The sequence below is a fragment of the Crocodylus siamensis genome, chromosome 6, assembly GCF_052110815.1.
Source record: "Crocodylus siamensis isolate JL-2025a chromosome 6, ASM5211081v1, whole genome shotgun sequence".
Lineage (NCBI taxonomy): Eukaryota > Metazoa > Chordata > Crocodylia > Crocodylidae > Crocodylus > Crocodylus siamensis.
Genome location: NC_143400.1, coordinates 30,068,647 through 30,092,583, shown reverse-complemented (window position 1 = coordinate 30,092,583; position 23,937 = coordinate 30,068,647). Strand labels below are relative to the sequence as shown.

Below are 23,937 nucleotides of genomic sequence, written 5' to 3'. Positions count from 1 at the left end.
GCCTACTTCTCTCCCAGCTCTAGTGGAGGGGGATAAACACTTTCTGTGGCCGTAACACCTTCTCCCTGGCTTTGTGGCATATCCAGTAATGCCAACTCTCATGAAAAAAATCACAAGACTCTTTGTTTCCAAGTCAAATTAACTCTGACTCATGATCTCCTGAGAGAGAGATCAAATCTTGGGATTTTTTTCTTCTGGTGCATGTAGACAGCACCAAGCTGCTAAGTCTGTGGAGGGGAAAGGGAAGGTGGGGGAAGATTAAGGCCCCCACAGTGAGGGAGGGGGTGGGGCAGGGGTTGGGGTGAATGGGACCCTGTGGCTGGGGTGAGTCATGCAACAGAGCTGTGGGCAGCTGTGTGCGCGTGTGCATGTGCGTGTGTGTCTGCCCCTCACTCCCAAGCCACAGCCCCCAGCCCTGCTGCTGCTGCTCCTCTCTCCTGACCCACAGTACCCCACATCCTGCCAGGGTGTGCAGGGACCCCCCCCAGACTCCAAACCTGCAGCCCCCCACACACCCACAGGCCCCCCCCACACACACACATACAAACACACTTCAAAAATAGCATCTCATGATTTGCATTCCAAATCCAATTGTTAAGAGTTTGTTTCATGATTTTTGACACGATGGGGTTGCAATACTGCATATCTCACCGCACATCAGAGCTGCCTTTGAAGTAGCTAGTGCGGGTCCTGCTAACAGCGTGGCTACAGAGTGCAGCGTGAGCAGACAAAAGGCTACGAAAATGCTCCAGCAATTAGCCTGCAGTCAACTCCATGCTACCTGTGGCTCTACCGCCAGCCATCCCTAATCTAGCATGCTTAAAAGTTAACTTGAATACATCTATGCAAGACAGCAGGGACAGCAGGAGAGATCTATTAAGCCTTTACAACACAAATCCAGAGATCTCTGAAAACTTCTAGCAGCGCCTAAGGGAGGTGCTGAGCTGTTTTGCAATGTATTTGATTCAGTTTTGTCTCCTTGTGCATCTTTTACATTTAAACAGATAAAGGCCCTCAACAAATGTCCGTGAGTGGAGTTATACAACATAATACACAGGAATAATCCCTCCTTGGTTGGATTGTGTAACTCGCATGCAGACTTCCAAAACTGCTTCACTTCTGCAAATCGCTGCTATGCTCAGACTTGTATCACTATGCCAGGCAAGCAACCATCCCTAAAAGCTTTCTTCAAGAGAGGGAGACTCAGCAAGTGTAGAAATCTCTGGAGGTCACCCTGATGACTGTGCCTTTAAGAGGCAAAGTCTGAACCAGCCAGCCCCAGGGAGGAAGGGCTGTTTAATTCAGCCCACAGTTGTTGTTGGGTCCCTGGGAAGAGGGCCAGAACTGGAAACATGTGGCTGTACGTGATCCTGCTCCTTGTCTTGCTTCTCCTGGCATTCTGGAGTTTCTTCAGCAGCAAATCCCCAAACCCCTTCTCAGTGGATGTCAGGAGACCACCAGCCCCTCTGGTGACTGACAAGGACATTCGGAAAAAGGTGCTCAAGCAAGGTACCCGCTAGGCTTTTCTGCTGGGGGCATCTGTTCTGGTTGCTGTCTAGGGGTGTTCAGAGCGGTTTGTGGGTGGAGCAGTGATTTCTGGGCTCTGCTATATTCCCCATATCCCCTCTGCCAGGTCACTTCCTCCCTCCCACTCCAAGACTGTCCCCTCCCTGCTGCTGGGCACATTGAATGCACATGCCCCCTTCTTAAGCCTGCATGTGGACACCCCTGTTGCCTCCCATAATAACTGGCACAGACACACAGGCCAGTGCTTGCACTGCTCTCCCACATGCACCCATGCACATGCATTTGCTAGAGGCCCACCAATGCCCTGATACACTCCCACAAACCAAACAGCCCTCTCATGCCCCCCATACCGTGCCCCCTCTCTCCTTTGCACAGAACAGATCCACTTCACTCAACCGGATCATTTCCATGCAGGCGACCCCATAGGAGCGATGCAGTTCCTTCAACCACCCATTGACTTCCCTGCCTCCACAGCAGTCAGCTATGATTGGATACACTGATATCCCGGATTTTAAATGAAGATTTCCATAACAGGCCCTCTGTGCCCAAGGCAGTCTCTGCCTCTTCTTAGATAATAACACTTTCTCACAGTTGTACCCCTCGGGCTGAGAAGAGGAGGCATTTACTAATGGGCCAATGACTGCAGGTGTGTTGTTAGCCTTCTCCAGAGGAAACGGACCACACGAGTGCCAAGGCCAGCATGGACAGAATCTTGCAGGGACCTGGATTGGATCCTTCTCCCCACAGCCGAGAGAAAGACCCTCTCCCCAAAACAGGCCCATCTTATGTTACAATGGGGAGGGCAGATGCAGAATGCCCGCTGTGGGCTCGGGGCTTCCGCCCTGCTGCCCTCTGTCCTGGAGCCCTGTGCCGGATGCACCACCATGTGAGGTGCCCCCTGCTTGTCTGACGGCAGCAGGAGGGCACAACTCCACACCCCCTGATGCTACTGCTGCCAGACTGGCAGGGGGTGCCATGCCATGGTGGTACAGCTGGCATGGGGCTCCTGGGTGGGAGGGCAGCAGGGCAGGGAACCCCGAGCCCACAGTGGACAGCCCACATCTGCCCCCAGCCCACACACAAATCTGGGGGGAACATGTGCCCCCACATGTCCCCTTCCCTGGGAGTGTGCAGTGGCAGAGAGCTGTCCCCCCACAGACGAGCCTCCTGTGGCTCTGTCCCGCTCCCAGACCCAGGCCCTGTGCACCCCCCTGGCTGGACAGCCCCTGCCCCATTCCCTCCCTCATCCTGGAAGCCTCAATCCCCCCACCCCAAATTTACCCGCAGGCAGCTGGGAGAGCTGGTTCCACTCCACAGCCTCTTGCAAACTGGATCTCTGCCAGGCTGCAAGAGGAAACCCTCTGTTTCCTGCAGTGAACAGAAAACCCGGATCCCTGCATGATACTGGGAATCTGGGACAAATGCTGTCCCAGAGCCATACAACCCAGGACTGCAACTTGATGTTCCCATTTTGGGACTGTCCCACCCAATTAGGGACAGGTCGTCACCCTACCCTCTTCCCAAGTGGGGCCAGGACCCTTGGGCCCCCTCGTACTTGGTGTCTACTTCTATTGTTGCATGGGATGTTGGCAGCCTCACTGAAAGCTCCATTTAGATGGGGAGCTCTTTGAGGCAAGGGCAGTAGCACCCAACATAACCAGGACTTGATTCTACTGAGGGCCTCGGAGGCTTTAGAAATTATTAACAACACTAGAATGCCCAGTAGGGACTAAGTCTTCCACTGCATGGACTGGATAGTCTGTGAAACAGACCGCTGCAGCAGGAGTGTGGCTCTGAAGCCCTGGGGGTAAAAAGCTGTTCCTTGTACTAGGCGACACAATTTGTGATGGTCTTGCCTGGAAGGGTGAAGGTGGGAGCTCATTGAGCTTTGCTTTATGGGGATGAATCCAGATATTATACAAGACAGCAGGGACCCTGGAGCTAGCTGTCAGGTTCGGCCCATCCCTGCCCAGCTGCATGCAACTCTGTATGAAACATAAGCAACAGTATGGAAGGATGCGTTGGGACACTGCTTGTATTGGGAGGAACTTCAGGAGATGCCAGGCCCTTCTGTATGACAGTCTAATAGCAAGCTTACATGTTGGTGCTGTCTTTGAGGAGAAGCTGGGTCCTAGGAATGGGCAGGGGGCTGTTGGGAGAGGATAGCAAGATTGTCCCTGGTCCAGATGTAAAGGTAGTTCTGTGCTGATGACAACTTTCTCCTCCTCTTGCAGCCTTTTCTGTGGACAAGGTGCCTGAAAACCTTGATGCTATTGTGATTGGAAGTGGCTTTGGGGGCTTGGCTGCTGCCGTGGTCCTCTCTAAAGCCAGGAAGCGAGTGCTGGTACTGGAGCAGCACAGCAAGGCAGGTGGCTGCTGCCACACATTTAGCAAGAAAGGCTTCGAGTTTGACACAGGTAAGGCTGCCCCACAGGTAAGACTACTCCACTGTTTGGGAGGGAGGTAGGATGGAGTGACCGCAGCTGTAAGAGGTGTTGCCTCTTCCATAATGAATAAATATGTTGGGGTTTAAGACATTTATCCCTGAGTAATCCCAAACACAAAGTACGTGATGGAACCATCTGCCACAGAGATTAGTGGTAACTACGATTGCTTAGAGCAGTCCTGAGGCTGCTGGCACAGGATCCACCTCAGGACTGAGGCACTTCCAATAGCTGTAATGCACCCTGTGTCTTCATTGACACCTATGGCTGTTGTGAATCTGGGACCTGAGACTGAAAACATGCTAGAAGATACTACTTGCCTGTGTGCAAGGTTGTAGAGAAACTTGTTCTCAAATAACAGGCTTTGCAACAAGTGGTCAGGTAGTTGGCCCGTATCGTGCCACATGCATGGGATCTGAAGCCTGGCATCCTAAGTGTCCCCTCATGCCTCCATCATTATCTTGCACCCGTGTGACAAGGGGTTAAAAACAGCAAACAAGGAGTACAGTCAGAATGAGGAAGTGGAGTTATACAGATGTTTGAATAATCCCTCTGATGACGTGGGGAACAGATACTCTATCATGTAAGTGGAGATGAGAAAAGCTTGGCCTGTTTTGTGTAGCAAAATGGAGTCTGAAAGAGGCCAGGACTGCTCATTAATACAAATATAATTGGGGTAGAAGAGCTAACAGGCAGTGTTAGCACAAGAACAAGTGTGGTTGTGAAAAAGTGCAGGATGGAAACTTAGAAGAAAGTTCCAAGTTATCAGAGATGAAAGGCTCTGGAACAGCTTCTCACTGGGCAAGGAACTTAATGTAAAATGGGGCTTGATCCATTTCTGCATAGAAATATATGACACTGCCTGCAATAGCATGGGGCTGAGCTCACTAAGTAAGGAAGTTCCTCTCAGTTCCAGGGTCCTGCATCTCGAAATCTTGATTCTATATATCATCAACGTTTAATTGTGTAAGAAATGCATCCAGATCCCTAACACCACTAGTTAGGGTGAACACTGCAGGCACAGCAATGGAACGAGATAGAGAGATAAATTTAAATCTCTGAACCTGCTTTCATATTTAACCTTTCCTCCAATAACCTCAATGGAACACAGTGAATGGCTAATGTCCTTGTCCACTGGCAGAAAAAAATTGGCACATGTAGGTGAAATCTGACTGCTGGCAAAAGCAGCCTGAATATAGAAAAAAATTGTGGACTGGGACTAGGATACTGACTCATTGATACAGGCACTTGGAGAGTAAACAGGAATCTGAGAAATTACTGTCAGAAACAGAACCCAGAAATTTGTCTGTATCACCTAGTTTCAATAGCATTATAAATCTTGCATTTATTTCAAAAGCAAATAGAAGAAATAGAGGGAGTTCAGAGTCGTAGTTAAAGATAAAAAACCAATTTGATACAAGTGATATTTTTAGAGACCCATTAGTTTTTGCACAGCATGGGCAACTTTGCACAGTGAAAGCAAATAACTTCCCAAGTGAATGGGCTGATTAACTCCCTGGTTATACCCAAAACCATGGCATTACTGTTCAGGTTCTACTTGACAGAGTGAGGTGGAGGGAGGTGGGAGATACAAGCATTAGTGACAAGAATGTATGAAAGGGTCATGAACAAACTTTTAAAAATGGCTTCTCCTTTAAAGGAGAAAAAATTGGGAAACCATGAGGTTTCCCTGGCAGGCCCCATGCGCGCACACACAACCCTACCCCACATACCCACCCCCTGCCCACACACTGGGGGGCTAGGGCCTGGGATTGCAGGGCAGCAGGTCAGGAGTGATGGGCACCAGCAGGGCCAGGGGGCTGTTTTCTATTTAAACTACTTACTGGGTCAGGACTGGCTATTGTTAATAAATGGGTTCTGGTACAAAAAAGGTTGAGAACCACTGATTTAGTCCAGTCCTTTGCTCAGCCCCATGTTACCAGGAACACTGTAGGAATGTGTGAATGGTCAAGGAAGACTGATGACTTTGCCCTTCCCTTCATATTTCCATGCTTCTGAGGGTCTGTTTGTGTGTGAGGTGTCCTTCTGTTTTATGCAATAAAAAGCCCCTGCGGCCTTTTTCCATCTCACAGCTCCAGATCTCATGCTGCTTTTGTCTCCAGGGCACAGCTTTCTTGGAGTAACCACATGTGGTTGCCTTCCAGGTATCCATTACATTGGGAGGATGCAAGCAAACTCCCCAGAGCGTATTCTGCTGGACCAGCTCACCGAGGGCCAACTGCAGTGGGCCAAGATGCCAGATGTCTTTGATACTGTCATCCTGGGGGAGCCTGGCAATGGTAAAACCTATCGCCTCCACAGTGGGACCAAGGAGTACTATGAAGAGCTGAAGAAGCAGTTTCCTGGTGAAGATGCCGCTATTGAGAAATTTGCAAAGCTGATCAAGGTAAGCCTGGCTCTGCCCCCAGCTGGCTTAGCAGTCAACCCCTTGCTGAATTTCAGCATGTGTCCATCAGTGTTAGGGATCGCTCGCTCTGCATGCACAGATCCACACATGCATGCACACACAGTTCAGGCATCTAGCTGTGCATGCTGGTATGCTGCAGTTCAGCCAGCACGCAACAGAATTCCTGAAGCCAGATGCGGCCTGGTCAGTGGAAGGGTAGTTGAGCACAATGACCTTCCACTGCATGTAACATGCTCATGTAGGCTCTGCAGGGAGAGAGCACTGGGATACCAGAGAGGTGAAATTCACCCTTTGTCTGCCACCAGGGTTGCCCCCCATAGCTGCTGATGCAGCCTGTTCAGGAATAGCAAGGGTAGCCTTCTGGAAGCTGGCACTGAGGGCACTGAGTCTGTAGTATTTCAAATCCATGGCTCACTCCCAAACTGGCTCTCTATACCAAGCCTGCATGGGCCAGACTGGTACTGGCTGCTTTGTGCCAGGTTATACACCATTCCCCTTCATTGGGATGGCACTCACCCAGTACAAATACCACTCTATTCATTTTTACCCCAAGGAACAGTGTCAGTCACAGAGCTGACCAGAGGCCCAAAACTAGAATAAAGCTGGCCTTGGTGATGCTTATCATGAGCACAAAGGATTCAGCTGCGAACAGAACTCTTCTTTTGCTGCCACCGCTTCAGCCAGTTGCTTCTTGCTCACGGTCTAACTCACTCATTTGGTTTTACCATGGCAACTGTCCCATGAAATCTTCAGAAAGCTTCTGGACCAAGTGTGCCCATTCAGAGACTGTTCAGTTGTAGCTTCTGGCTTCCAGGTCCAGCCAGTAGCAGTGCTTGGGCTAATCGCAAGATACTCATGTCTCCAGCCACCCTGATCTTGCTTGTTTGACATGAACATCTTGGCTTGCTATGACAAGCAGATGAGGAGGACACCATCACAGCTGCTTTGCTTTCAGAAGTATCACTTCCAGATTCAGTAATTTAAAATAAAGTCTGGTAGACTCAAATACAACATCTTCAAATGGCCTGACCCATATGGTACTGGCTTCCTGAGAAAACCCCCACCAGTTCTAAGATAGATCCACCTGGCATCCAAGCAATGACATATGCAAAATGCTGCTGTAGCAACAGGGGGATGCAAAGAAAATCTACACATCACACAAAACTTTTGTATTACCTTTTCCCCAGGTCTGAGGAGCCAGTGGAATCATTCCCAGCCAGTTCTACAAAGACTGGGAAATTGCCTAACTTCCCCAACACTTCTGTGACCACAAGTACTCTCTTTAAAAATCAATCAAGGAGAGATGCAGTCCAAGGATTTCCCTGTATTTGGCCCTCCGTGTGCAAACAGGCAAGGCAGAGAACCATGCACTTTGGCCTAGTTCTCTCTGAGACTCAAAGCTGGCTCAGTTTAGATAAGATCTACCACTGATTCTTTTATTGGAGGATGACCACCCCAGAAGTTTGCATTCTCTGCTCTTAATCTGTGGGCTTCAAAGCCAAATACATGAATCATTGACCTTCCTACTCAGCCCAAGCCAGAGAAGCTAATATGCTCTGGCTCAGCAACACCCTGGTATTAGAGAGACCGGATCCCAGTTAACAGGCACCAGAGGTTCTTGGTAGTCTGTGACACCCAGATTTCACACGCCCATAAGTGGTCCAATCCATGGGAAGAAATGACAAGGGTCTGCTGTGGCGTATGGGAGGGCACAGCATGTAAAGAAAGCATTACTGGCACCAGAGGCAGAGCCCAAGTGACTAGATCCTTGCTCTGAGGTCTTCTGGTGAGAGCTGGGGTCCTCAATACGTCTCCTCATGTCCCTCCCTGTAAAATAATTGTGAGCCCCAGTGCCCAGCAGCCAGTGGCCTTCTGGCTCCATAGCCAAGGAAAGAATTGGGATCTAGGCCTGTGATCAGGCTTTTAAAAAAAAAATGGATGGGCCCAAACAAAACATCCCTCATGAGCTCTCCAGGCCTCACAATCTCCCAATGCACTGAGATTCAACAGCTTGTCTTTAAATTAGGGAAAAGGCCCAACAAACTGGCTGAAGAGATCCCAGCATGACCACCACTGCTGCTGGGAGGAGCAGTCGCAAGGTCTGACTGCTCACGCAGGCTCCTAGCCCAAACGCAGGACCCCCATTGAACCCCGGAGGTGCACAGCCCCACTGGGGGGCCCCCCTGTTGGACCCATGCTGGCCACGGGCGACGACCTGGTGCGGGGGCTGCGGGTGCTCGACCACCTGGGCGACAGCGGTCATCGCCTGCTGGGATTCACCATCCAGCGCAAGGCGGCCGAGGCCGGCAGCAAGGCAGCAGCCCTGGGCTTCAGGAGGGCGGACTTCAGTGAGCTAAGGAGACATGTCGGGGAGGCACTGAGGTCCCGGAGGGGAGGAGAGCCGGGTGTCCAAGGAGAGTGGTTGTTCCTTAAGGAGACGATCCTCCAAGCCCAAAGGGAGGTAAGCCCAACACGGATCAAAGAGGGCAGGGAGGCGCATAGGCCCCCATGGCTCACCAAAAGCATCCAGGAACGTCTCCTAGCTAAAAGGGAGGCGCACACCCGATGGCAGGGAGGGGTCATCCCCAGGGAGGACTACACTGCGGTTGCTCGGGGATGCAGGGGGGCAGGAAGGCCAAGGCAGAGATGGGACTGGGACGAGCTTCCCGGATCAAGGACAACAAGAAGTCTTTTTTTAAATACACAGGGGGCAAAAAGGAGGTACCGGGTAATGTGGGGCCGCTGCAGGACACATTAGGAAATTTGGTCATCACACCAGACGACAAAGCTAACCTATTTAATGATTTCTTTGCCTCCATTTTCCTAAGCAGGGACCGGCACAGTCACCCCCCGACCAGGCCCCCCTCAGGCCCCAGGGGAGGGGCACCCAGGCCCAGGGTCAGGGAGGATCTAGTCAGGGAACATCTGGCAGGACGGGATATATTCATGTCAGCTGGTCCGGACGATCTCCACCCCCGAGTACTGAGGGAATTGGCCGAGGTCATTGCAGGACCCCTGGCACGGCTGTACGAGCACTCATGGTGCTCTGGTGTGGTGCCAGAGGACTGGAAGAGGGCCAACGTGGTTCCCATCTTCAAAAAGGGTAAGAAGGAGGACCCGGGAAACTATAGGCCAGTTAGTCTTACCTCGATCCTGGGCAAGCTTTTTGAGAAAATTATTCTGGCACGTCTATGAGGGGCAACCAACACAGGTTCATTAGTGGCAGGTCCTGTCAGACCAACCTGGTGGCCTTCTACAACCAGGTCACCAAATCCTTAGATGCAGGAGTAGTAGTGGACATAGTCTTCTTAGACTTTCAGAAGGCCTTCGACACTGTCTCTCACCCCGTTCTCATTAAGAAACTGGGGGGCTGCGATGTCGACACCCACACAGTCAGATGTGTTGGAGGGATGTGGGCAGTGGGGTCCCCCAGGGCTGGGTCCTCGGGCCCGCACTGTTCAACATAGATTCATAGATTCATAGATGCTAGGGTCGGAAGGGACCTCAATAGATCATCGAGTCCGGCCCCCTGCATAAGCAGGAAAGAGTGCTGGGCCTACATTACCCCAGCTAGATACACATCTAGCCTTTGCTTGAAGACCCCCAGGGTAGGGGAGAGCACCACCTCCCTTGGGAGCCTGTTCCAGACCTTGGCCACTCGAACTGTGAAGAAGTTCCTCCTAATATCCAATCTAAATCTGCTCTCTTCTAGCTTGTGGCCATTATTTCTTGTAACCCCCGGGGGGGCCTTGGTGAATAAATACTCACCAATTCCCTTCTGCGCCCCCCTGATGAACTTATAGGCATCTTCATCTTCATCAGTGACTTGGACGAGGGGGTAAAAAGCACCCTGTTCAAATTTGCTGATGACACTAAGATGTGGGGGGATGTGGGCCTGCTAGAAGGGAGGAATAGGCTGCAGTCGGACCTAGACAGGTTACAGGGGTGGGCAGATGAGAACAGGATGGGATTCAACACCGACAAGTGCAAAGTGATGCACCTGGGGAGGAACAACCAGCACCATACCTACAGGCTGGGAACTCCCTTCTTGTCAGTACAGAGGTGGAAAAGGATCTTGGTGGCATCATTGACTCCAAGATGAACATGGGCCGGCAGTGTGGGGACGCGGTCAGGAAGGCCAACCGTACCTTGTCATGCATCCACAGATGCATCACAAGCAGGGCCAAAGAGGTGATTCTCCCCCTCTGTGTGGCACTGGTCAGGCCGCAGCTGGAGTACTGCGTCCAGTTCTGGGCGCCACACTTCAGGAGGGATGTGAACAGCATGGAGAGGGTCCAGAGGAGGCCACTCGCATGGTAAGGGGGCAGCAGGGCAGGCCCTATGAGGACAGGCTACAGGACCTGAACCTGTTCAGCCTCCAAAAGAGAAGGCTGAGGGGGATCTTGTGGCCTGTTACAAACTAGCCAGGGGGGACCAGCAGGCATTGGGGGAGTCACTGTTCCCCCGAGCACCGCCAGAAGTGACCAGGAATAACGGTCACAAGCTGGCAGAGGGTAGAGTCAGGCTAGACATCAGAAGGTGCTACTTCACGGTCAGGGCGGCTAGGGTCTGGAACCAACTTCCAAGAGAAGTGGTGCAGTCTCCTACCCTGGGGGTCTTTAAGAGGAGGTTAGATGAACATCTTGCTGGGGTCATTTGACCCCAGTACTCTTTCCTGCCATGGCAGGAGGTCAGACTTGATGATCTGCTAAGGTCCCTTCCAACCCTAGAAACTATGAAACCTCTAACTCGCAAGGAGGCCTTGACATCTTCCTTCCTGCTGTGGAGTTGCCAAGTCTTGCATGCTGGGTCTGAGTGCTGCTGGGACTTCAGAGTCTCACTGCAGCAGCCCTCACTTTTGTGGTGGTAAAGCCTGGCTGCACCTCTGCTGCTATCATGTCTTCAAACCCATCTGTTGCTTCACAGCCGCTTCTTTTTCCCCCTTTTCTAGACTGTTGCCCATGGAAACACCTCATTTGCTATCCTGAAACTCCTCCCTCTGCCCGTGGCCAAGTTACTGAGCAAAACAGGCTTGCTGAGCTGGTTCTCTCCTTTCATCAAGATGGCACGCCGAAGCCTGAGTGAAGTAGTCAATGGACTCACCACCAATGAGGCACTCCGAGCTGTGTTCTGCTATATCTTCCCCACATATGGTATGTGACTCTCTTTTGGTTAATAGACCAGGTAGGTGTCTGGTGTAAACCCTCACCCTAGAGTAGGAAATACCATGTATGATGCAATGTGGCAGAGACTGCTGTGTGGTGCTTTACATACAGAAGCGAAGCTTGGGATCTGTTCACTCTTTGCCAAGAAAGCTCCCTGATCCCCTTTCCAAAGGGCAGCTGGTATCTTGGCCAATGCCTGTTCTGACCTTTGTTTTTTGGACTCTTGAATTTTCCCTGCAGTTTCCTTTGATCACAACATTTTCTTTGCCTCTGAGTTGTGAAGGTGTATTTTGCTCTGAGCTGCTGTATTACCTTGTAGAAGTGGTTGCATCAAAGTAGATGAAAACTACTGGTCTCTAGGAGGACCCATGTATGTAGGTAGCCTAATGCTTTCCAGCCTAAAGGACTCTCATGACTTATGTATGAGGATCTCCAGTACCTTCAAGTCTGGGCAGCAGGGCTCTGAAATGGAGGTTACCCATATTACCTAACCCAGGAGGTGCACAGTCCCACCAGGGGAGACGCCTTGTTGGACCTGGTGCTGGCCACGGGTGATGACCTGGTGAGGGGGCTGCGGGTGATGGGCCACCTGGGAGACAGTGATCATCGCTTGCTGGAATTCACCATCCAGCGTAAGGTGGCAAAGGGCTGCAGCAAGGCAACAGCCCTAGACTTTAGGAGGGCTGACTTCAACAAGCTAAGGAGGATCGTTGGGGAAGCGCTGAGGACCCAGAGGGGAAGGGAATCAGATGTCGAAGGTGAGTGGTTGCTCCTTAAGGAGACGATCCTCCATGCCCAAAGGGAGGTAATCCCAACAAGGGTCAAAGGGAGCAGGAGGGCACATAAACCCCCATGGCTCACTAAGAGCATCCGGGAATGTCTCCTTGCTAAAAGGGAGGCATATACCCAATGGAGAGATGGGGTCATCACCAAGAAGGACTATGTTACAGTCGCCCGAGGATGTAGGGGGGCAGTCAGGAGGGCCAAGGCAGAGATGGAGATAGGACTAGCTTCCCGGATTAAGGACAATAAGAAGTCCTTCTTCAAATACATAGGGGGTAAAAAGAGGGTCCCGGGTAATGTGGGGCCCCTGCAGGACACGATGGGCAACTTAGTCGTCACACCAGATGATAAAGCTAACATATTTAACGATTTCTTTGCCTCTGTCTTCCTAAGTAGGGACCAGTTCAGCCACCTCCCTGCTGGGCCCCCCTCGGGCCCCGGGAGAGACACGCCTGGGCCAGGGGTTAGCGAGGAGTTAGTTAGGGTACTTCTGGAGAGGCTGGACGTGTTCAAGTCCGCTGGTCCGGACGATCTTCACCCTAGGGTTCTACAGGAACTGGCCGAGGTCATTGCGGGACCCCTGGCGCGGCTCTATGAGCACTCATGGTGCTCTGGCGAGGTGCCGGAGGACTGGAAGAGGGCCAATGTGGTCCCTATCTTCAAAAAGGGAAAAAAAGAGGACCCGGGAAATTACAGGCCAGTTAGTCTTACCTCAATCCCGGGTAAGCTCTTTGAAAAAATTATCCTGGCACACATCCAGGAGGGCCTTGCAGGGGAATGCATGCTCAGGGGCAACCAACATGGGTTCATCACTGGCAGGTCTTGTCAGACCAACCTGGTGGCCTTTTACGATCAGGTCACCAAATCATTAGATGCAGGGGTTGCTGTGGATGTAGTCTTTCTGGACTTCCGGAAGGCTTTCGACACTGTCTCTCACCCTGTCCTCATCAAAAAGCTGGGAGACTGTGGTGTCGATGCCCACACGGTCAAATGGGTCGCCAACTGGTTGGAGGGCCGCACCCAGAGGGTGGTAGTGGATGGGTTCTTCTCGACCTGGAAGGACGTGGGCAGTGGGGTTCCGCAGGGCTCGGTCCTCGGGCCCGCACTGTTCAACATCTTCATCAGTGACTTGGATGACGGGGTAGAAAGCACCCTGTTCAAGTTTGCTGATGACACTAAGATGTGGGGGGATGTGGGTGCACTAGAAGGGTGCAATAGGCTACAAGCTGACCTTGACAGGTTGCAACGGTGGGCGGATGAGAATAGGATGGGGTTTAACACTGATAAGTGCAAGGTGTTGCACATGGGGAGGAAGAACCGGCACCACACTTACAGGTTGGGGAACTCCCCTCTTGCCAGCACGGAGACGGAAAAGGATCTTGGAGTCGTCATTGACTCCACGATGAACATGGGCCGGCAGTGTGGGGAGGCAGTCAAGAAGGCCAACCGTACCCTGTCATGCATCCACAGATGCATCTCGTGCAGGTCCAGGGAGGTGATCCTCCCCCTCTATGCGGCACTGGTCAGGCCGCAGCTGGAGTACTGCGTCCAGTTCTGGGCGCCGCACTTCAAGAGGGACGTGGACGATATGGAAAGAGTTCAGAGGAGGGCCACTCGTATGATCAGTGGTCAGCAGGGCAGGCCTTATGAGGAGAGGCTACGGGACCTGAACCTGTTTAGCCTCCACAAGAGAAGGTTAAGGGGGGACCTTGTGGCCTGCTACAAACTGGTCAGGGGGGATCAGCAGGTATTGGGGGAGTCCCTGTTCCCCCGTGCGCTGCCAGGAGTGACCAGGAATAACGGTCACAAGCTGGCGGAGGGTAAGTTTAGATTAGATATTAGGAGGCGCTACTTCACAGTCAGGGCGGCTAGGGCCTGGAACCAGCTTCCAGGGGAAGTGGTGCAGGCTCCTAGCCTGGGGATTTTTAAAAGGAAGTTAGATGAGCACCTTGCCGGGGTCATCTGACCCCAGTGCTCTTTCCTGCCAAGGCAGGGGGTCGGACTAGATGATCTACCTAGGTCCCTTCCGACTCTAGCTACTATGAAACTATGAAACTATTGTGATACATCCCCTATTTGGGAATATGCCTTATGACACCATCTTTAAATGTTTGATCACATATAAGACCCTTCTACCCTGAATGGACAACACAAACCTGGCATTTCCTAGAGGTTTGGGCTCTACATGGTACATGACATGAATAGAAGTTCACATTTCTAGCATGCCTATCAGATTTACAAAAGAGGCTGGGAATTTTGGACAAAAGGTGCAATATAAACATATTAGGGTTCATTACTAATGAATTCACCACAAAGGCCATTAAATAAATGAGATCAGGACAAGACTGAGTGAAAATCAGAGTCAGTGGAGAATAAAGGCCACAGGAAAAAAACTCTCTTAAAAGATAAGGAAGAGCTCACATAGTTTGCTTTCCCTCTGCTAGAGCAGAGGCTCTGGCTGCCATGCCAAAGGTACTGCTGGGGCTGGCTGCAGATGTTTGCTGGGTTGGGGTGAGCAGAAATTTGCCAGCCAGCATATTCCACATAGCAGCACCCCTGAGGATCAGAGGTGGTCACAGACAGCTGTGCAAATGGCCAAGTGCAAAATCAGCACTCTCTGTGTAGGGGTCTGCATGACTCATCCTTGCAGCCAGCTGCTGTGTGTGCAATTAGATTGTGGCTCCCAGGTGAGCTGCTTGTGAACATCAAACTCTCATTGCTTCGTATGCAAAGCAGCCCTCAAACACTGGTATCCTCTAGTTAGAGACTGAAGGCCAGAAGGGAACATTCTGTAATCCAGGCTGACCTCTTCCTATATCAGATGAGCCAAAGCATTTCATCCAGTTCCTCCAAGAACTAGTGTTTGCCTAAAGCCAGTCTTCAAACATGCCTCTAATCCTGAGCTCAAGTCAAGTCACCTGCATTACCCAAGGGGCAATCTCAAGTCTGTACAACCCATATCTGGCCTTCCAGACCATTAGGTGGATGGTTGCTTTGCCCCAGCACAGCTATCGGCTTGTGGATGGTGCCATCCCCTGCTTCTCTCACTCTCTTTAAATGGTTCTGCTCCAACCAATTCAAACATCTTCCCTCTAATGACGGCTTTATCTTGTGCCCAGATCTCTAACTCAGTAGAAATCCACAGGTCTCCATTCTAGACCCTACGTTCCTTTCTATCCCCCTCTGTGTCAGCTCTGAGTTTTATCCTGATGATGAGGTATAGCTGTGTACATTATTTGCCCTCCCCTCTCCCTGTCCCTTCTCTGCTTGCATTAATAGGAGTGTTGCCAGCAGATAGAGGGAAATGATTATTCCTCTCTATCTAGCACAGGTGAGGCCACAACTGCTGTACTGTATCCAGCTTTGAGCCCCCGCCCCAAAAGTATGTAAACCAATTGGAGAGAGTGTAGTAGAGGACAACAAAAATGGTTCAGGGGCTGGGGCACATGGCTTATGAGGAGAGACTAAGGGAACTTAGTCTGGGGTTATTTAGTCTGCAGAAGAAAAGACTGAGGAGGGATGGAATAGCAGCCTTCAGCTACCTGAAAGCGGGGTCCAAAGAGGATGGAGCTGGACTGTTCTGTGGTGGAAGATGACAGAACAAGGAGCAATGTTCTCAAGTCGCAGCAAGAGAAATGTAGGTTAGTTATTAGGAAAAACTCTCACTAGGAGGGTGGTGAAACACTGGAACAGGCTGCCTAGAGAGAGACTGTGGACTCTCCATCCTTGCAGATTTTTAAGACTCAGCTAGCCGAAACCTTGGCTGAAACAATATGGTTGGGGCTGGTTCTGCTTTGAGCAGGGGTTTGGACTAAATGGCCTCCTGAGGTCCCTTCCAACCCCCATTTTCTATGATTCTGTGATCCCAGATGCAGAGGTACTCCTATTGGAGAAAGGCTCATCTTCCCTATGAGTTCCAAGTTCTTCTTGAATATGCATCTTCCATTCATTTTTCCTTACCCACCAACCCCTTCCCTTCCTAATTAGTGTTTGAGATGGAGCCAGGGGAGATGTAAAGTTCCTGTCAGCTACAAATTAGCACTTGTTCACAGCCAAGGATAGCACTCAGCTGGAGGGAAGAGATAGGCAGGGCTCTGCCCCACCAGAGCTTCTTAGAGTATATTCTCAAATGTGTGAAGTTTCATAGTTGGTAGAGTCAGAAGGGACCTGAGCAGATCATCAAGTCCGACCCCCTGCCATGGCAGGAAAGAATACTGGGGTCAAATGACCCTGGCAAGGTGTACATCTAACCTCCTCTTAAAGCCCCCCCAGGGTAGAAGCCAGCACCACTTTGCTTGGAAGTTGGTTCCAGACCCTAGCCTGACAGTGAAGTCACGCCTCCTGATATCTAGCCTGAATCTACCCTCTGCCAGCTTGTGACCGTTATTTCTTGTCACTCCTGGCAGTGCTCGGGGGAACAGTGACTCCCCCAATGCCTGCTGGCCCCCCCTGGCTAGTTTATAACAGGCCACTAGATCCCCCTCAGCCTTCTCTTGTGGAGGCTGAACAGGTTCAGGTCCCATAGCCTCTCCTTGTAGGGCCTGCCCTGCTGCCCCCTGACCATGCAAGTGGCCCTCCTCTGGACCCTCTCAATGCTGCCCAGATCCCTCTTGAAGTGCGGCACCCAGAACTGAACGCAGTACTCCAGCTGCGGCCTGACCAGTGTCGCATAGAGGGGGAGAATCACCTCTTTGGACCTGCTCGAGATGCATCTGTAGATGCATGAGAAGTTTCACTGTGATAGTCTCCAATAACAAGGAAACTCTGTAAATCATGTCACCTGAGAGAGGAGTGCAGTTCTTTACAATTCCCCTAGGGAAACAGCCTCTTTTCTTTGCTGTTGATCTTCCAGGAACACTTCCATCCAACACCAGCTTCAGCCTGCATGCCATCCTGGTGAACCACTTTCTCAAAGGAGGGTGGTATCCTAGTGGAGGCGCCAGCGAAATTGCCTTCCACACCATCCCCATCATCAAGCGCGCTGGCGGGGCCGTGCTTACCAAAGCGGTGGTGCAGAACATTCTGCTGGACTCAGAAGGCAAAGCCTACGGTGAGCAAGACTGGGTCGGGGTTGAGCCAACATGCACTGGGTGCTTGCAGGAGCTTGGTCAGGTAACAAAAGGGGCCAGTGAGTTCTGAGCTGGTCCCAGTGAATGTGCTGACCACTTAGATAGTATGGGAAGCCTGTCCATCTTGGGCTTATGCTTACTGCCAGTAGCAATCTATCTGAACTGCTTCTAAGCTGCCAGACCCTCCTATGGATAAGTACATCTCCCAGCTGTCGCATCCTACCTCACTCTCCCATGGCAGCACCAGCCCAAGCCCCTTCTATCACCTGAGACCTCTGGCATAAGCATTGCCTATTATTTCTCTCCTCTCAAACATTGATTCTTTGTATCTCCTTCATGGGCAAGGCACCCCAGTTGAGCCCATCCTGTCTGCCTGTAAAATCCTTCCATTCATTTGCAGCCACAGTGCTGGACACAATGGCAGGACCACTGAATAACAGGACTAGCACTTCCTAAACTATTACCACAGTTAGGAGAACTACAGACATGCCTAACTACAGACCCATCCCACTTGTGCTTCCCCCCCCCGCCCCACATTCCCAATCATCCCTGCACAGCAGACAGGCTTTAGGCTTGTAATTGAGTTGCTGATGGGTTTTCTTCCTCTCCCCTTGCCTTTCAGGTGTGAGCGTAATGAAAGGCCAACAACTTGTGAATGTCTTTGCCCCCATTGTGATTTCTGATGCTGGAATATTTAACACGTATGAGCGGCTCCTGCCAGAGGCAGCACGAACTTTACCTGGTAAAGCACAGTAGCATTGCTTGCATCCCCACTGCACACAGAGTTGGACAGTTCCCAAGAGCAGCATTGTGTCAGCAACAGAATCAGTATGCTAAAGGGGATCCTAGTTAAATCGCAGGCTAATCTTGGTGGAAGCTTTCTCCCATGCTGCTGGGGCAAGTCTGGGAAGTATCTGGACAAACCAATTTTTAAAGCTATGGAGGAAAGAAAGAATAAAGCTCTGTATTGGGCTTCATATGGAAATCTGGCCTCAACCCTAGCTAGGGAGGAGCATGCACTTCTCCAGAGTACAACATATGGTTTCTCTCTGGGCTCTTCACTGTCTTTTTATGCTTCCCCCCATGCAGGTATTCAGGCTTCTCTTCGCATGGTGGAACACGGCTTAGGAGGGCTCACTGTTTTCATAGGTGTTGTAGGCTCCAAGGAAGAACTGGGACTGGAGGCCACAAACTACTATATCTACCCAGAGAGCAACATAGAAAAAACGTAAGGAGCAGCTAGACTTGTCTAGTAATATCTCTCTACCCCATTCACCACCCATTTTTGTTTTACAGTTGAGGAGTAGTCTGATACCTCTGAACACTCTAGATTCTTTTGCAGCATACAGAACATTCAGCTGAAGCATTCTCCAAAATCCCTTCCCCTTAAAACAGTCCCCCATCAAGTCGTTCACTTCCCTTTGCAGAACAAAACACTACCTTGCTGCATCCAGAGATGAGGCCGCAAAAAACATCCCTGTGTTGTACGTTACCTCTCCATCAGCCAAGGACCCAACCTGGGAGGAGAGATTCCCAGGTAAGGATGGTATTTGTGTCTTTATCATGGCCATAATGGTTCCACTATGCATGAAAGACTATAGTCCTTGATTTTTGGACTGTAGCCCACCTCTTTAGGTGTTTCCTAGTTTTGCAAAGATGTAATAAGTTCCTTTTCATCAACTGTGGGCAGGGAGAAAGGATTCAGGATTTCTCAATAAGAAGCAGTCTTAGAACTTGTGGAGAGCCATGGTGGGGGCACACATGAACAAAGAAGGGAAAATTATTCCATTGTACCCAATAGAGAAACATTTGCAATCAGTCATTGCCAAGGATAGGCCCCCTGTATCTTGTTCTGCTATGGTAAATCAAATGCTCCCAAAGAGTCTGTATAATCAGTGAAATCAGGTTGTGAAGGAAAACTAGATCTGGCCCAGTCTCGTCTCAAGACAGGACTTGTGCTGGGCAAGAGGCTCTCTTCTGTTTCAAGACATGAAGTTCAAAGGAAAGTAATCAAGTCCGTGGAGAAAGAAGGCAGGGAGTACAGAGGGAAGAATGATTCTGAGTATCCCTAAAAACAAGACTTATGGGATTGGCCAGTAAGAACAAAGGCAACAATACAGTAGTAAGGTATTGAAACCTATGGGGAGCCAGAGAGATAGGTGGAATAGTCATCTGGGGCAGAGGGAGAGCTGCCTCATAGGTGTGAGTGGAGCCATACCATGAAGGAGCAGAAGCAGCCCTACATGGTGGCCTTGGAAGCCTTCAGCAGTAGCATTGTTGTGACCACACAGTGACCTGTCTTTACAGGCAAGTCAACCCTGATTGTTGTGTCGTATGCGCAATATAAATGGTTTGAGGAGTGGAAAGATGAGCGAGCCACTAAGAGGAGTGTGGAGTACGAGGGCCTCAAAGACACTTTTGTGGACTCCATTATGGAGACCATCTTCAAGCTCTACCCAGCCATCAAAGACAAGGTAAGGAAGCCACTGTTTGTAATGCACATTCACACACTCTTCAAGTGCTGAAAACCCAGTTGTAGGATGAGATGCAGAGCGCAAAAAAGGACTTCAAACTAGTCCTTCCCTTTGCACTGAGGAGGATCACGTGTCTAGACTATCTCTGGCAGATGTCTGTCCAACAGACTTCTGGATAAAGACTGCAAGGCTACTAATGTGGGAAAGGACAATACTGGACTCCAGGGTTTGACCCAAGTTGCTTGCATGATTTCACTGCTCACCATTTCTCATGCAGGACAGTGAGGAGGGGACTCCCCTGAACCCCACTGCAAGGGAGCTCATTCAAGGCATAGACCTCTTCAGGGATGAGACTAGAAAGCAATCAGAGAGAAAGATCCCCACTTCTGTGGGAGCGCCCTTGGGCCATAGCTGAATAGGATTGTATTGCTGAGGAAACAATGTAAAACTCTGTTTCCTGCTGGCACTGCCATCTCTTTGCAACCTGAGCTGATTTCACAGACCCCTTTTTGCTTGCATTATTTTTTTTTTCATCCTTGAAAGTACGGTGCATTATTTTTAAGGCCCAAAGGTGCCATCTGCTGGCGAAAACTGCCTGAGTTTGAAAGCCTGCTCTAAATTGTTACTGCCCATTTCACCATGGAAGGGAAATGAAGTGGTGGACCCCAGACAGTTCTTATGGCCTTTTGAGACGGGGTCAGGCATTCTCCTAACTCCACGGCCACTTAAATGCCCCTTCCAAAACCAGCCTGGCAAAGCTGCAGGTGCTCACATGCTGAAAGGAAGCCCTGAAAGGTGCCAGGGCCATCTCAGACATTCGGAAAATGAGGTCAGCAGGGGAAAAGTGAGGAGGAGGGAAGTCAAAGCATTAAATGGAAACTGCACTGTTAAGTCAGCCAGGTGACCTGCAGCAGTAGGGTGCCCTGGCAGTAAAGAAAATGAGCTCTCTTGAGCAAGAGTGGCTCTTCAGCTCTTTATAGGCATCCAGGATTTTCCATCTCCCAGGAGCGGCTTTTTTCTCCACAAGTCCTGCCCTGTCCTCATGTCTGCTGTGGCTCACCCATGACTTTGTCTTCAACAGATTGAGTACGTATCAGCTGGGACCCCACTCACAAACCAGCATTATCTACTTGCTCCCAAAGGCGAGATGTACGGAGCCGATCATGGCCTTTCGCGCCTGCAGGCTGAGGTCATAGCCACCATGCGCTCTCAGACCCCGATCCCAAATCTTTACTTGACAGGTAGGAGGCTTCGTGAGCAGGGCTTTGGTTCTCACTCATCGTCCCGAGCCCTACTGCTGCTGGGTTGTACTCTGGTTCCTTGCTCTCCCCTAGCATAGCAGTTCTTCCCCATGTCTTCACCATTTCTTCTGCAGAACAATGAGGAGGTGACTCCTCTGGACCCTCTCCAAGGAAGCTCATTAGAGGTGAGACTAGAGCAATCAGAGAGAAAGATCCCCACTTCTGTGGGAATCCTATGGGGAATTTCTAAGGTCTGTCTTGCAACCCTGCAGATGCTTTGCCCAATGGAGTCTGGGGTCCAGTGTGCCAGCAGTGCTAGACAGCTGCAGAGAATAGACGATACAGTGTAAAGAGAGAGGAATTGAGCAGAAGCTTCCCTGCCACCAGTTTGAACTGTGCTTGCTAGCTCCTTCTGCATCCTAGACAGACAGAGCCAAGTAGTGCAGCCCCTCGCATGCTACTGATCGCCTACACCAGCCTCAGGCAGGATACACCAACTTGGGGCTGCTCATCATCCCTCCAAATGCATTTCAGGTGCAAATGAGTCAGGTGTCCAAGGTCCTCTCTGCCAGCTTACCAGGCTTTCACACAACCCTGCTTGGGCAGCTCAGAGTCAGAGTCTGGGAAGGAAGCTATGATGACATCTCCTTGTTTTCCAGGGCAGGACGTCTTTCTCTGTGGCTTCATAGGAGCCTTGTACGGAGCCATCCTGTGCGCCAGCTCTGTCCTGCAGCGCAACCTGTTCTTGGATCTGATGCAGCTGACCAAAGCTATTCAAGCAAAAGACTCCAAGAAGAATGATTGAGTTACTTAGGCCCAGTCATCCAGAGCCCTTCTGCCCCATGTTCCTGTCCTCACCCAGGTACAGCAGCCTGGCAGCTGGTCATTTCCCATGGTTAGCAGCAGGGCCCTTTATGTCTTTTGATATGGATCAAAAAAGCAAATAAAAGGCAAAGAAGGAAGGTGATGGTGCATGGTACCTGGAGCCACTCCCTCTTTATTTACCAACAGCTTGTGGGTTTGCTTGACCCTTGGTCCTTCATGTCTCCCCACCCCAGCTCTGCCCATCACTAGCTGGAAGCAATAGGAGCAAGATCCAAAGCCAGCAACCTTCATCATCTTCCCACTAGGCAGCTGCTCCATGAATCCAGGCATTGGGGCAGATGCATCATCTAATGTAGCTCATGATGGTCACCCACACCAGTGGAGTCCTCTCAGACTGGTTCTGAGCAGCCTTTTTACTTATGAGCACAATCTCTTTCCTTTCCCTACTGCAGCCCTTCTTGCTTTCCCCTCTGCTGGGCAGTTAAAACCAAGGTCCTTGTCACATCCAGGAATATCACTGAACTTTCTGTATCAGGATTTGATCACTTCTAGGAAGCCCCTATCCCCACTCAAGCCCACCTGTACCCCCTTCCATCAGAACAAACCTGAGCCTCACAATTGGTTGGATTCTAACCCCATGCATGAAAAGGGAAAGGAGGGGGGTGGGATTTTGCCTACATACAGAGCCAACCAGTTCAGTTAAACTGGTGCCTAACCAGTTCTGGTTGCATTTTCCCTAGAGTTGAGCAGAAGTAGATGTGTTACTCAGTGGGGCAAAGCTTCTGCTGCATAATTCAGGGCCACAGAAGCACACAAAGCCTTACACCACATCACAGTCCTGCCTCCCTACAAGAGGTCAACTGATCTGGACCTGAACTAAGAGTAGTTATACAGAGCACTAGCAGTTTACATCAGTGGAACAATTCTAGGTACAGGCCAAGCCTTGTTAGACCCTTTCTAGGGTCACAGCTGCACCAGCCTGTGAAAACCAGCCTCCCTCAGATGCCAGTTCTTGCAATTTTACAAGTTTCATGTGGCATTTCTAAAAGCCCCAGCACCAGGAGGCAGCAGGTAAAAGCTTCTGCTTGCAACAAATAGAAAGGTTTCTAGTCCTCTCCATGGCAAATTACAAGCACGAAGATCTGAGCCCTTGCAAAAAGCAAAGCAAACAAACCAAGAATTAAAAAAAAACTTCATGATTTAAGATAATTCTGTGGTGTCAGGGGGGTTCTGAACAATTGAGGCTGGCAAGGAAGTAGAGCATACCTCAGAGATGAAAACTGGCAGAAGTACATACACAGGTGCACGCACACACACACTTTTTTCTGCCCTTTGGGCAAAAATATCAGCAGATGCCTATGGAAAAACTGCTAAAGGATCAGTAGGTTTATTGAACCCCCAGGGTTAAAGAGAGCAGTTAAGGAAGATAAGGATAATGGACCAGCTTGGTGATTACTTCAGGGAAACCGAGGGAAGTGTGACCTCTGGACCTTGCCGTGATGCGAAGCTGCAGTCAGGCTGTGGGAAGCTGGGAAAGCACACACATTTAAAAAGCAGTCAGGTCAGGTTCATATGTAAAGCAGGGAGCAACCAGTATCTAATCACGCTGAAATCAGCTACTCCAGCAGCAAAGGGGCGGGGGGGGAAGGAAAGGTGGGAATTCTGCTTCCTTCTGCCAACGTGTCTCTAAACAGCCTCTAATCTTAGAATTGCATGCTATTCCCCCTGCTGAAGACTGACACAAGTGGCAAGAGACAGGAGTATCCCCCTACCTTATATGTGTTTCACTTTGCAGCTGAACCCCTGGATATATGGATATAGGAACAGCCCTTCTATGGAGGGTGCCTGATACTTGCCATTATAAGTTGTGCTTAGGAGGTTTTCCCTTCGAGAAGCTGCATTAGGTTGCTGCATTGCCCCTGCTCACAGGGTGGCTGGCAGGTGTTTGACTGGCAAATGGATGGAAAAAGAAGAAAACTCT

General features: G+C 50.5%; 1 protein-coding gene across 1 annotated transcript; it reads left to right on the top strand.

Annotated features, from left to right (window-relative positions):
• The first annotated feature begins 1,294 nt into the window (after nt 1-1,294).
• On the top strand, nt 1,295-22,110 carry RETSAT (retinol saturase). Its single transcript, XM_090051638.1, has 11 exons — nt 1,295-1,509; nt 3,762-3,944; nt 6,137-6,378; nt 11,351-11,552; nt 17,200-17,397; nt 18,039-18,158; nt 18,506-18,644; nt 18,844-18,953; nt 19,724-19,890; nt 20,972-21,131; nt 21,791-22,110. The coding sequence occupies exons 1-11, from the start codon at nt 1,353-1,355 to the stop codon at nt 21,934-21,936; spliced, it is 1,824 nt and encodes a 607-aa protein (XP_089907764.1). The 5' UTR covers nt 1,295-1,352; the 3' UTR covers nt 21,937-22,110.
• The last annotated feature ends 1,827 nt before the right edge of the window (nt 22,111-23,937 follow it).